The 15,199-nt window shown below is 40.6% G+C and overlaps 1 protein-coding gene across 1 annotated transcript; it reads right to left on the bottom strand.

Moving 5' to 3' along the window:
- Positions 1-257: 257 nt before the first annotated feature.
- Positions 258-9,920, bottom strand: PRPF38B (pre-mRNA processing factor 38B). Its single transcript, XM_074599551.1, has 6 exons — positions 9,503-9,920; positions 6,009-6,077; positions 5,553-5,704; positions 5,409-5,469; positions 2,607-2,830; positions 258-2,341 (listed from the first exon to the last, which is right to left on the bottom strand). Exons 1-6 carry the CDS (start codon positions 9,785-9,787, stop codon positions 1,489-1,491), a joined length of 1,644 nt encoding a protein of 547 aa, XP_074455652.1. The 5' UTR covers positions 9,788-9,920; the 3' UTR covers positions 258-1,488.
- Positions 9,921-15,199: the final 5,279 nt, after the last annotated feature.

A 15,199-nucleotide genomic window follows, 5' to 3' on the forward strand; every position in this document is an offset into this window, starting at 1 on the left:
CGCAAGAGCAAAAAAGGCAGAGATATCAATTTATTTCTACCTTCAGGTCACTTCATGCTCATGTATGAGTCACAGTTGATGTTCTTCCTATTTTTGGGCTGCTGCATTTCCTTGTTGGCTACATCTTCCTTATAAAGGTACTTACTACATAAAATCCCTTATTCATACAAAGTGTCACTTAGCCTGAAAATGGAACGTGGAGGAACCCAGACACTCTTCAACTGGCAATGAACATGCAGGGAAAAGCTGACACCCAATACAAAGGAATTAATTGAGAGTTTATTCCAGATGGTTCTCCTCACTTCGGATACAAGTCATCAGAATAATCTATCAAATAGATTTGGACTTTAATGATATGAATTTTTTCTATAATGCATTTTGGTTTTTGCTTCTAACAACCTGTTTAAAAAAAAAAAATCTGCCAGGTGAAATGTTCAGCACAAACTGCAATCCTTACTATTTGTAGAAAATATGACTTAAAAAAGGACACTATCAGGTAATTCTTATTTTAAATGTTTACATTTATAAAAATGCTTTGGAAGCTTGAAACTGAAATCCTTTGTAATAACTTTCTTCTTCCTACCTCCCTCTTCCCATCTTAAATGCCTTTATTATCCCAGTATTATCACAAATGACAGTGCAGCTGCTGATCAAAAACATTAAAAGACCACAAATGAATAAATTGTGTTTTTTTTAAAAAAAAAAAGGAAGCTTACATGGATTTTTTTTTTCAAACAAACAAAATGCACAGATGGCTACGGTACTCATCCGTCAACCTTTACAGTGTCCGCTTGAGGTAGCCTTTCTAAAGAATTACTAAACAAGCCCCAACATAATCTAAATCTTTGCATCAAACCCACTATCTCCTTGAAAGCCCACTCTCAATTTAACACCAGTGGTGATCAACAACATAATACATTTTAAGCTTTTGAAAAAAAACCAGCAGGTACAGTGGACATAAATGTTAGTTCTAAATCTGCAGCCCTCAATGTACATCGTATGCACATAAATATCTCAGCTATAATACACATTCAAGATCCATCCCTAAAAGCCATACTATTATGTAAAGCACAGCCATGCTAACTCCAGGATACAAACCATAATTCCACGTCTACAAACTGAAAGTAGAATTAGTGGCAGTTTATTGCCTCATACAAATTTAACCAACATGGCAACCATGCCAAAGGAATTAAAACATTTTCAGGACATATGTACAGACTGTACATTTCAGAAACATCTGAACAATAAAAATGCAAGAACCATCTCTGCATTACGAATTAAACTAAACAAATGGTTTGAAACCGTCAATGCATTGAATGGGTTTACAAAGGCACTTCCCTACCCAAAAGAGGAAATGACAATCTGCAGCCTAGAGGGAGGTTGGAGAAGAGTGCTCATCAACTACTGCACAATTTCAACTTTAAGAAAAAATAAGCAGGATTTAATCAAACATTTATAGGATTCAATGTGATCCACTTCTGAAAGAGTTCACACAGTCTCGTCTTTGTTTTTCTGTTGCTTTTCTTGGCTCTCTCGTTCCGTACTTTGGCTCCTTCGACGATCGTGTTTGTCCGAATGGTCCTTGCTATCACTGTGATCGTGTTTGTGGGAACGTTCTTTGCTTCTGCTACGCTTTCTAGATTTTTCTTTGCTGGGACTCTGGTCTCGTTTTCTGGACTTCTCAACACTATCTGTTCTTCCTCTGCTTCTGCTTCTACTTCGTTTATTTGACTTCTCTTTACTTTCATTTTTATGTTTACTTGATTTCTCTTTGCTCCTGCTTCTGCTACGCTTACCTGTATTCTTACTTCGGCTCCTACTCCTATGCTTTCTTTCCCGGCTTCGGCTTCTGCTGTGTTTTCTCTCTTTTTTGGAATCCCTCTTGTCATCCCGGTGTTTCTTGTCATCCTTATCGTCCTTGTGTCTTCTCTCTTCTGTATCACCCTTACTTTTCCTTTCTTTTGATCTTTCTCTAGATCTATCTTTTTCCCTCTCACTGCCTCTTTCCTTATCATAATCTCTCTCTTTTTTCCGGCTCCGTTCATTTTCTTTCTCTCGCTCTCTATCCCTGTCTCTTCTATCTGCTTTCCTGTCACGACTTCGACTACGGCTTCTGTATCTGTCCCTGCTTCTGCTTCGCCTCCGTTCTACTGTGCGATCAGTACTTCGAGATCTCCGCCTCTCTTTTTCTCTCTCCTTAGCTTCACGTTCTAATCTCTGCCGTTCTCTTTCTCTTTCTAGTTCTCTATCAAAACTAGATGATCCGTGGCCTTCCCGATGATGACTTCTGCTTCTGGATCTTCTGGGAGACCTCCTGGGACTGATGGATCGCCTTGGAGACCTTTTAAAATAAAAGATATTCAATATGAAACAGAGCCTTTTAAAATTAAGGGACCCTCTTTACTTTCAATTTATACTTTTTGTACACAGTCTATATTTAATCTTAAATACCAATTATCATCTTACTATTTTAATCCATTAGCATCCACAAACTGTTTTGCCTTTTGCCTTAAAACCTATCCCAGTGAAAAGACAACATGTTTCTGGTAATAAGCGTTTCAATATTGAACTTTTAACATTAATTTTCAAAATAACGTGTATATGACCTTGAACGTCTACGTTCTGCATGACGGTCTATTTCTTCCATTCCCTCCTTGCCATCTTTCTTGATTTTTCTAGGTCTGCTTTTAATTTGCTGGTCAATGGCTTTCTGGACTGGCACAGGAATTCTTGGAAACAACGTGGAAAACCATTCAAGCTTAGTGAGGAAGGAACGAAGCATCTCCCCGATGGTCATAACACAACCCCCGCCTGCCTTCACATCCAGGTCCTACAAAATACAAGCAAAAAATATCCTGATGGTCAAAAATATTCTTTACCGATTTAAAAAAAAAAAAAATGCTGCTACATTACTGCCCTCTTGAAGTCTCATGATTATGAAAGTTTACTTGTCTCATATTCTAATACATTTCCTTAGAAAAATTCAAACTCTGCACCCTCTGGATTTGGCAGTATGTTACAGACAGGGAATGGGACTTAATATATATGCATGCAGGCACGTACTAATCCTGCAGCCATCTGGATGGTAAGGGACTGTCGATGAAGAGATTAACGTGAAATCCCCTTACACAGTCTGGTTATATGGTATGATCTTGTACTTTATTTAAATGCCACTAAGTTGAGAAGTCCTCTCAAACTACATTTAATAGTCCGTTTTGTGGATGTACAACTGTGTACCATCATACCCAACCCTGTGGCCTAAATCATTTAAGAACTACATCATCGCCTATCTAAAAATGATCATAGAAAAACCTCTAGTACAAAATGGCATCCTAACAGAATTGGAAGCAATAGCAAACCAACTGCCATGAAGCAGTGAGGTTTCTAATTTAGAAATATGTAAAAAAATAAATAAATGAACAAATAATTGGAAACGCATAATCCATGATGACCATTGTCTCTGAAAAGGGTCATTACCGCATGAAGGCCTTCTTGCTATGCCCTCTCACAGCTCAGGACATGTTAGTCAGCTATTGTCAGTCCCAAACCTATAGTGCAAGCACACAAGGAAAGTGAGATTTGTTATCTAAACAGGAAGAGAAAATCTAAATGTAAAACTGCTTGCACTCACACACATTTAAGTGTTCAGATATACAGTTTTTCCAAATATAATCGCTGCAGAGATCTAAAGAAGAAAAAAAGGAGTTAAACGTAGCACCTGGAGAGTACGTACAGTTAAACAAAATAAACATAAGAAGCATTTTGAAAAGTAACTCTGTATCCTGGAAAGATTTTCACAGCAGCATGACAAAAGATGAACTGCTTCCACATATTTAAGAACTGGAGAAAAAAAAAATCCTGTAGGTTTAAATAATTCCATATATATAAATTTGCTTCACCCTATTAAGCTTGCCCAGGACTGGCAAGAAACTTAAGACAAGAAGCCCCAAGAACTTTTTCCTACAGAACACAAAGCTACTGAAAGCAGCTGGGAAAGAAAGAAACACTAATTCCAAAAATACATTGGGAGATTTTAAACAACAATAAACAAACAGATGCTGATAACCACTATCTGCAAGAAACTGAAGTGTATTAACTAAAAAAGGTGCTTTGAATAATGAACCAGTTAAGACCTGCACAACGAATCGCATTTGTGATCGTTTTATTGTCCTCGGAAGCAAGTTGTTTGTGGGACCCTGAAAACAAAGCCACCCCAATCCTCCTCTTAAGCTACAATGCAACATTGCAGAGAAGCGTTCATATTAACTAGCACCACCTGGGGGAGAAGGAGGATATCACAGCAATGCAATCAGGATTTAAATTTGATTTTTGTTACAAATGTACAGTAACACAGGTTTACCTGAAAAAACAGCTGATTCCTTTGCACAGTGTTTTTGATATTTAGCATGAAAGAAGCTGTTTAAAATAAATACACTGCATTGCAGTCAGATACAGGTATAATTAACACTATTTTTAATACAAATATTCGGACATCATTTGCAACCACAACATTGGAAATTTCTTGAAGTAGACGCCTACTATCACACTGAAGAGAGCAAGTGATCCTTCCTGTTCCAATCTTAAATCTAGGATGTAATTTAAGACCTGCTCAATAAATACAAATTGCAACAGCATGTAGCAGACCATGTATGCAACTTCATAGACCCAGAAACCTCACCCTCCAGCTCCTACTCCCTTTCTCCAGACAGTAAATCAGGACTATGGTAACAAAGGTATTCTGTCTTGACTGCATAATAAGGCAACCTCTTTACTGAACAACTTCTGTTACCAACTTGTGTTTCTTTTTTTGCCCCGTTAGCAAAGACTTTAAGGTTACTAGAAACAATGCCACCTTATGCAGTAATTAGGCTGGCTGTTTCTCCTCTGAAGAAATCCCGGGTTTAGTTGTTCCAGGACATGAATAAGAACCATAGAGATTTTTGGTTCTATTTTTCAAGGTGAACGTTGGTTTCTGCTATATACTCCCCACTCTTCTATGTAAGCACCAATTCCCCCTGTCCCAGTAATAAACGCAAAATACAAATTTAACTCTCTCAGGACTTACTATACCTTGTTTAAAAATAATTATTTTTCTAAAGACCACACAGAAGCTGCACTCACACAGCCCGCTGTCTATATTCTGATTTAATAAAACCTGTTTCACATGGCTTTGTAGTATTTGACACAGTAACATCCTAACCAATGGAAAATTCTGTTAAATCTTTGAAATCTAAGAAAAATTACCCAGGTCCCAGCTCAGATGCATTTCCAGCACTAATCAACAAAATTAAAAGAACATAACATTGCAACATTTAAACTACAGAAAACCTTATCAAACAGTGTTTAAACCTAAAGTAGTAACGTGAAAAGAAACAAAAGAAAACAAATTATTACCCTCGCCGACATACCTCTTCATCATCAAGAAAGGATTCAAACCAGTCCCATAGATCTGTAGGTGGTTGTGTGTACCTTTAAGTACAAAAAGAATATAGAATTTTAATACAGCTTTCTGCATAATTCATTAGTCATTAGTTGATTATATTGATACTTACCTAATATACATAAATCCAAGAGCCCTAATATATGGAGAGTCTGTATGAGTTATAAGGCCCATCACTTGCTTACGAGTGAGTTTCAGTGTAAATAATTTGTAGAGCAGACAAAAGGCAGTAGACACGATTCCTCCAGTTCCAACACCACGCACCTTTCAAAAGAAAAAAAGTTAGGTGTCAACGCAGGAACTCTTTACAAAGATATTATCCCAAATCTACAAAAGAATATGAGAACTAACTAACACAGGATAAACTCTACATCTACAAACAGAGCTATGTGAGAAAAGTTAACACTACTTGCATCCCCAGCTCTGAAAGCAAGGGGAATATATTAACCCTTTGTAATAAATACCTTTACATCTAGGGACTGAGACAACATACCAGCAAGTTTTAGCTATGCTTGGGGAATTTATTTACCAGGCAGAAAAATTTAAGGCAGCACGTACTTCTACTTACCCCTCCACACATCCCTGTCTGGCCTGCTGTTTTTCTGCTCCCCTTTTCCCATGGTTCAACGTGTGTAACCTAAAAGGGTAGAGTTGGTGGGAAGAAAGAAAGAAAGAAAGAGAATGACATTTAGAACCTCCATAATGTTTAGCTGCCTATACAAACCTAATTTAAACAATGGATATCCTAAATCAATCTTTCATTGCTTGTCTTCTCCTACCAAATTCAAGATCAAATCTGCTTTGTCATTAAAGCAAAGCATTTGGCTTTTTTAATCACCACATTAAGAAATTAGAACCAAAATTGTGGATGAGGTTTAAAAAAAATCAAACAAAAAAACCACCACCAAAGCAAGCATCCATTCCATACTCCATGTACTTTCAAATACCTTATGACTAAACCTATCATTACTATTTTCTATGGTGACTAAACTTTATTTAAACTGTCTCTTAACAAGTTTAGTGATACCTGCTGATGACAGTTACAGAAGTCAAAACCTACAGTCTCATATTCATAAATTTAATTTACGCAGTGAGCTTAGCTAGATATTTGAGTATCACCTACAACAATTAGGACAAAAGGAAGATGTGTATGAAGCGTAGTATCTTAATCTAAAAAGCCAGTGTTTTTTCTTGTAGGCTGCAGTGATGTTCTTGGATAAAATGGTTCTCAAGTACTAACCAGTAAAGCTTGCCTAATTCAAATCTTTTGAGATGGGCGCACAAACATAGTTAACCAACACCACTCCTTAAATTTGACGATAAACAAGTTAAGAACCATAAAAGTGCCTAAGCTACATTTGAAATTGTGAAATTCAGAGAAGTAATATTGGCTCAATAAACAACTATATTTCCTAAACACATCAACATAAAAAAATAAGTAAAAGCAAGGCAAAAAAGACACAATGGTGTTACACTGGATTGGGGATAAGAGTTTGTGGACAAGTTGTACTGTAGTTCACAAATTAGAATTCTTTAACAATACATGAAACAAAACTAATTAGGTACACAGCCACATGAAATCAGAGATACACTAACAGCTGAAGCTGCTGAAGTGGAAGTTTTTGGGGTTTTTGTCTGATTGTTTTGTAGGGTTGTTTTTTTCTGTTTGGTTGGTTTTTTTACAGTTGCGGTCCTACCCAAATAGGAAACATGAGAAATGCCAATACCATAGACATAAAAATTCACTATGACTTCCTGTATTATTAGCATCATAGGAAAACTTCACACTACTATGTAAATAATACTGCACACCCTTCTAATTATTTATGGTTTTGCCTGTCACAGGAAATGAAAAGTATTTTTTAGTTAAAGAATCGAGTATGACACTATCACAATGGTAGTCTTCCATTTTTTTTTAATCACTGTTACATTTACCGGCCACAATCAATATAAACATGCTGGCTTTGACAGATACCGATACAAAACCCCAAAGCCCTGAAAATAATAATTTCAGAAAAGAGTATTTAAAGTTTTGATCCTACAAAGACTGATGCATGTGCTTAACTTGTTGGAAGTATACAGATTAAATGAAGTTGAGGACACTCACATGGTGCCAAGATGAGGGATAAAGAAAGAGGAAGTCATCCACTTCACAGATACAGAACTCAAACAGGAGACCAGAACTACAAGTGAATTAATTCAAATACCTAGACAGAATCCATACCTTCAAAGATGGTCCCTATCACTAGCTGCCTGTGTAACTTAGCATCATCTTTCCTGAGAATCCAGCACCCAGCATTCTTAAATTTTTTACATGAGCCACTTATTTTGGTTCCCAAAGACAAATACACTTGAAAATATACCTGCCATGATGGATATTGCACTAATTTAAAAAAAAAAAAAAAAAAGCCAGCAATTTTTCAGTAATCTTAAAAATTAGTAGAATTAAAATCTTCTGAATATCAACGAAATACCTTAACCATCAGGTTATCTTCTTCTTCACATCTATTACTCATGAGTAAGTAAGGGTCTGAGTTTTCTCTTTATTTGGCATGCAGTTTTGAGTCAGAATAACTGTCAAGTGCAGTAAAGAAACTTTTTTTCCATTGGATTAATATGCAGATATTTAATGGTATGTCAAAATTCTTCCCTGATTTAAGATTAAGCCACTTGTGGAATGAAACACTAAGACACTGCAGCTGAGGTCTACGAATACTAAGAAGATTAATCACATCAAATATTTTTTACTACATCTGAAAGGGTCCATGTAAAATACAGAAAGCTCTCAAGTTTTCTGAAAATATGTTTCTTTTATAAATTTTTCAGCTCTTGCCATCACTTGCAAAAATAAACTTTGCTGCTTTCCATTCTGATAGTCAGAATGAATTATTTCAATCTCATATGCAGCAAGTGGTAAATTCACTGAAGAGAAGCTTTATCAACAATCTATGTTACTCTAAGTATTAGGAGAATTAAGTAGTCTGCTCCAATTGACAGAGCACAAGCAGAGAAGTGCTGTCATTAAGAGGAAAAATAGTAGCACTGTCTTCATAAGTAACTGCAAACAATGTTAAAAATCTCAAAATACTTCCGTGGAGCCATTTTTAACAATTATAGTGCCTTAAGTAACTTGACTTGCCCTGGTTAAATGAGACAAAAAGGCTACCTGGTTTTTTTAATATTTCAAAGTATATTGAAACCCACTAACCGACACAGTAACATTATCAAATGGAATCAATTCACCCGAGAAAAATATCTTAATAACCACCAAAGTACAGCTGACTAAGGACAGCAGCCTGAGTTATCTAAGTTTTGCTCTCATCATCAGAACAAAGAACGTGGCTGTGTTGATGAGCATTAATTATGCATACCTCTACCTGGGAGACTGGCTTGATGGAAGCCTCGCTGCAAAACTGATTCAATCCTGCTAACAAAACAAGAACCGAGACATGGGCGCACTGATACAATTCGGTTATCTCCCCAGCACATCCAACCTAACGCCAAGAGAAGCACTAAAATGAACTAGTTTTTTGGCTGGGTGTGGAGGGGGATGTCCTAACCGCTAACTGAGGAAGAAGGCCACATGCAAGCTCCTGTTGAAACCACCTACAGCCACCACCATACCTTTTGCGCAGTTACACGGCGTGTCGGCAGCTCCTAGGCTGCGGGGAGTGCTCGTCTCTAGAAGTGGCATGCAGCACGGGTCCCCTCCCCGCTCTCTCCGACCGAGAGCGCAGTCCTCAGACGGCCATTTCATCCCCACTGCCCTGGCTCATGCTGCCCTCTCCGAAACTAACTCGCAACTCCGTAATTTCTAATCCGACGCGAAACGCAATTCTTTTACAAAAGAAAGAAGGCAGCACCTTGGATTCCCCCAACTAAGCGATTAAAAAAAAAAAAAAAAGATACGTGCTCCCATCTCTTACCACAAGATAAGGGGCAGGAAGGCAAGAGAGGGAACCCGCAGGCCGCAATCAAAGCCTTCCCCCTTCCAATACTCCCGCCACAGGCAGGCTCGGGACCGGCGCCAGCTCAGCCCCGCGGCGCGGCCCACCGGCTCACCTTGAAGTAGATCTCGTCCACCACTTCGTGGTAAGTCTTGAGCTCGTAGAGCTGCACCTTGAAGTAGGGCGACGAGAGGATATTGGTGAGGATCATCGGGTTCAGGTTCATGGTCTTCTCGTTCCCCCACAGCGGCAGCACGTTGCCCTGCTTGCCGGAGGCCGCCGGCTTGGGGGCTCCGCTCTGCAGCTGCTGTTGGGCCGGCGGGACGGCGCCAGGCTGGTGCTGGGCCGCCTGCTGCCCCTGGCAGTTCCCGGCGCCGACGGCGGGGCTGTTGTTGGCCATGGCGGCGGAGGGCCCGGAGCGGGGCGGCGGCCCGCGGCCTGCGAGGCGGAGGAGCGGCCGCGCCACACCAGAGCGCGGGCTACCGCGGCCGGGCGCTGCCTCCGCCAACTGCTGACAAGATGGCGGACCCCGCGGAAGTGACGCCTTGGCCTTCCGGGGACCGCGCCGACCAATCCCGGCGGGGGAGCGCGGCAGCGCGAGGCGGGGGCGGGCGAGACGTGGGGAAGCGGCCGGGGCCCCCCCTCCTCGTGGGGCTCGGCTGCTTCCCGCTGCGCGGTTCCCGCTTCCTCTCTCCCATCCTCCTCCCCTCAGCCGGCTGCCTCGCAGGGCCAGGCAGGCGGCCGCCGCCAGATCGCCGCTCTCGCCCCTGAGCCGCATAGAGCTGCCCTGAGCCCGAGGCTCACCTCACCTCACCTCAGCCCCGACGGTCAGGCCGCGGGCCCTGTGGGCAGGGAGAACTCGGCCGGGGCCAGCGACTGACACCGTAACGGGAGACGCTGGCGGACTTGGAAGTTGGCCCCATGGGTCGCCCTCGTCGTTGTTGACAGGGCCAGGGCACAGCAGGAGCAGGGGAGGGAGCAGTGGCCGCCTGCTCTGCCTCTGCACTGAGGGGAAGCCAGGAAACAACGGGAAGAGTCGTTGAGTGCTCCGGAGCCTCGAGGGAAGGAGCGTGTGTGGATGGATGGATGGATGGATGGCTGCTCGGGCAGGGGACATGGGAGCCTGCCTGCTCGGAAACAATGCCAGTTATGGGGCCCACTCCTCTGGCCGGGGCCTGGCAGCGGCTGAGCGGTGTCCCAGAGGCTTGTCACACACTGAGAAAACAATAACTATTCCCTGCTGCTAAATGCCAGCCAAACACCTCCTGAAACTAGTAATGCTACATATGGACGTGGAACAATCAGAACAGGGTTAATGCATTTGAAAACAAACAGCTGGATTTAAGAAAGTAGCTGTCTACATTTAAATGCTAACAGGAGATGGGGAAAAGATAAAGCCCTACAGTTTTGCCTGAAATATATCTGCTGGATGAATTTAACTTGAATTTTCCGGTTACGTTTAACTCATTATTCAAAGGTTTCCAACAGGTTTTGAGTTACATGCTTTTTTGCAAAAGCAAAAAAAAAAACCCCTAGTTCTGTACTTTGGTGTCAGACTTTAACCTGAAGTACAAAAGGGTAGACTGAATCACGACTTAAAGGAATTCCAAGAGATTCTGAACATGAAATGACTGTGCAAAAAAAATAACCAAAATGACCGCAGACTGGGCACAGTGGGACAAACCACATTCAGTTGTATGCACAGAGAAGGGCTCCGCGTTGCTCAGTGTGTCAGGAAACAGGTCCAAGTTGGTATGGAAGCATCCATGGAAATAGCATCTCTATATGTGTGCTATTTAAAACTAATTCAGATTTTGAATTTAAAAACGAGGAGATAAATAGTGATGGAAGTAACATTAGAAGATCCTCACTCTTCATCACACATTGAAAACCTGAGAAACAGTAATTTATCTTTGTTACTCTGGCCCTTTAACATACCGTAGAGCTCCTACTCTAGCAGAAAAGTGTTCTTATCGAGGCCCTGGCAGTTAACAGTTTCTCTAAGCTGCCTGTTGTGCTATCTATCTGGGCTCTTCACTCCCCTTTTCTAGGAATAACTTCAGCCTCCTCTTCCCATCTTGGCTAATTTCCAAAGATGTTCACAAAACCTTCATTACTTTTCACGGGACTCTACTGTCTTGATGCAGTAATTATCCATTTAACAATCTCATACGAAATTAACTAACCACAAAATTAATTCTAAGAAAGTGTCCTTACAGCAGTGGAGTAAGCTTCTTCTGGAGACAGTTAGCTAGAGTGGTAACTTATTTTGAAGCTTAATAGGGTGTTTTGTTGTTGTTTAAGGTACCCTTGACTCTTTCAGCACTTCCTTAATTTTTCTTGTATAATCAAGATAGCCTATATTTCTGTTACTATTTATGTTAACCAAGCTTTATTTTCATGCGTTTATCTTTTCCTCTTGAAATATTTAGTCAATATGTTCCAAACCTGAGTATTTTTCCTCTGTATAAGATAGCATTTTTGTACTTACGCAGTCCCTCTTTGGTGGTGATGCTGAAACCTTTGATATAGCTGCAACCTGTAAATCCTTCTGCTCCAGATTAGATTTTCTTCCCTCAGGCATCCCAGCTGGTCTTTATACAGAATACAGCCAAGGCAAAAAAAAACCCCAAACCAAAACCAGCAAACCCACCAAAAAAAACCCCAGGAGGTGATTTTCACTTGCAAACTGCAAGGAACGATATATAATTATAAAAATGTATGGTGATCTGTATGTAAGAGCCTAGCCTCACTTCTCATTCATACAGATTAACTCTTACTTTCCTCAAACAGGCCTTAATCTGTTACTTGAAGCTGAGGAGAAAGATACTGGTACTTAGTCACCAAACACCCTCCGAATCTGGTTTGAGAGGAATGGTTGTTAGCTCTTGAATTATAGATCAAGCAGTATTGCTGCACGTATTTTCCTGTCAAATATCAGTGTGGACTAGTGTCTTATGGCAGCAGTGCTGCGTTAGATTTCTTTTGCTATCACGTTTAATTATATGCAACTTTAGAGGGAAAGTACAGGAACTGCATACGGTTTTTTTTCTCATCCCTTCCAACATAAATTATTCTATGAGTCCTTGAGAATGTTAAGTAGATCTACCACTGCATAAGGAAAAAAAAAACAACCCAAAACTTCAGACAGACTAAATAAATGGATTTTTTTTTTAGTTAGTTAGTTAGTAAGAGAATACTGTAAAAAAATTATTTGATGTAATGAGGAATAATCAGAAGAGTTTTTCAAAACTTTTTTCTAGCAAGAAAAAGATCAGACACCCTGGAGTCAAAGCAGATCATCCATCTTAAAACTGCGCTCTCCATCTCTTTCATGCTGCCAATCTTCAAAAGATTGGATCTCCAATCCAATTTCACCACCTAACGTGGAACAATCCAAAAAGATACTTCTGTTATATTGTTTGATAATGGAGAAGTAAACATCCGATAATTCTGAAAGTTTCACTTGCAGTGGTACATTTTGGGGTGAAGTCTCACAAAATATAAGGAAATTGTGTGATTTCACAATGTGTGATGTGAATTTACTTTTACTGTATACTATAACTTTATTACTGTTCTTACCTACATGTTTTTTTATTCCTAAGAATGTCATACTGAATTATGAGTAGAATTTTACAGGATAACAGAATCTATATCATTTTAAGCCAGGATGTGGATGTGAAAGACTTCTATTTATAAACTTTACAATATCTCTCTGAGGTAAAAAAAAAAAAATTATGCACAGTTTATAGATTGTCTAATTGAGACATAGGTAGTAAATGATAGTTCAAGGTTAAATAATGACTCAACAGCCAAAACCAGCAATTGAGTCATAAAACAAAGAGCCTCCAATCTATCTTTTTTTTCTTGCACAAGGTATTCATACCCTTATTTCAATTACAGTGTATTTTCTTTTCTAAAAAGCCTAATTAAAAAGTAAAAATCAATTTACTAGACTAGTCATAGGGATTTAGTGGGAATTATTCCCTATACAAGGATAGTTTCTAAGCATGGCCAAATTGGATTATGCAGGTCTTTAAATCTCATTGGGGAAAATATCCTACAAAAATAATTGATCAGGTTTTATATATACTTTAAAATAAATTTCCTATATAAATCGAGATTGATAATAATACAACACTTATTTAAAACCTGTTTGCAATCCAAACTCTCAAGCTGCCTTCCTAGCATACACAGTTGTCAGCACTTCAGCTGTTATAATGGAAGAAAAATATTTGTAAAATTGTACAGACAGCTCCCTATTTCTACTACTCATAAACCAAATTGAATATAAAGAAAAGCTAATTACTATCGTATTGCAAAATCTGAAAAACAAAGAAGCTCCAACAGAACAGAATGGAACCATTCCAGTAACTTGAAATATCTGAAAAAATGCCTGGACTGCCAGTTTGCAAGCAGCTTACACACATTTCCTAGCTACTGAGTAAACAACAGAGCTAATCTGCTGCTAACTACATATGCTCTGTCTAGGCCACATCCTGCAAAACTTAAAATGTTATCCAAGTGTATTGTGTTTGTATGGCAACATTTTGGTAGCAGGGGGGACTACAGGGATGGCTTCTGTGAGAAGCTGCTAGAAGCTTCCCCCATGTCTGACAGAGCCAATGCCATCCGGCTCCAAGATGGACCTACTGCAGGCCAAGGCCGAGACCATCAGCGACAGTGGTAGCACCTCTGGGATAACATATTTAAGAAGATAGTGGCGGGGGGAAACCCTGCAGAACTGCATCTGAAGAGAGGAGTGAGAATATGTGAGAGAAACAACTCTGTAGACACCAAGGTCAGTGAAGAAGGAGGGGGAGGATGTGTTCCAGGCCCCCGAGCAGAGATACCATGGCGAGGCAGGCTGTCCCCTGCAGCCCATGGAGGTTAACAGAAGAGCAGATATCCACCTGCAGCCCATGGAGGACCCTACACTAGAGCAGGCAGATGCCTGAAGGAGGCTGTGACCCGTGGGAAGCCTGTGCTGGAGCAGGTTCTTTGGCAGGACCTGTGGCCCCATGGAGAGAGGAGCCCATGCTGGAGCAGGTTTGCTGGCAGGACTTGCAACCCTGTGGGGGACCCCTGCTGGAGCAGTCTGTTCCTGAAGGACTGCACCCCATGGGAAGGACTCATGTTGGAGAAGTTCATGGACGACTGTCTCCTGTGGGAGGGACCCTACACTGGAGCATGTGAGGAGTCCTTCCCCTGAGGAGGAAGGAGCGGCAGAAACAACATGTGATGAACTGACAACAACCCCTGTTCCCGTTCCCCTGACAACAACCCCTGTTCCCGTTCAGAGGGAGAAGGTAGAGAAACTGGGAGTGAAGTTAAACCCAGAAAGATCGGAGTGAAGTTAAACCCAGAAAGAAGGGAGGAGTGTGGGAAGGTGTTTTAAGATTTGGGTTTTATTTCTCATTACCCTACTCTGAATGGGTAATTAGTTTTCCCCAAGTTGAGTCTGTTTTGCCAGTGATGGTAACTGCTGAGGGATCTCCCTGTCCTTATCTCGACTCAGGAGCCTTTCGTTATATTTTCTCTCCCCTGCCTAGCTGAGGAGAGGAGTGATAGAGCGGCTTTAGTGGGCACCTGGCATCCAGCCAGGGTCAACCCACCACACCAAGACACAAGTTTAAGCCATCACAGGCAAATATCAGCATATAAATGTCTAGTATTTTCTGAAAACAAAAAGCATTGCACTGTAGTCTAATTTAGTTAACAAATCTTCTTTACTCACACTGCCACTGCAATCGTCCTTCCTTTTTTTAGGTCCCAGACATACAAGCCACCCTACCCTTTTCATGTAGCAGCC

The sequence above is a fragment of the Larus michahellis genome, chromosome 8 (assembly GCF_964199755.1).
Source record: "Larus michahellis chromosome 8, bLarMic1.1, whole genome shotgun sequence".
Lineage (NCBI taxonomy): Eukaryota > Metazoa > Chordata > Aves > Charadriiformes > Laridae > Larus > Larus michahellis.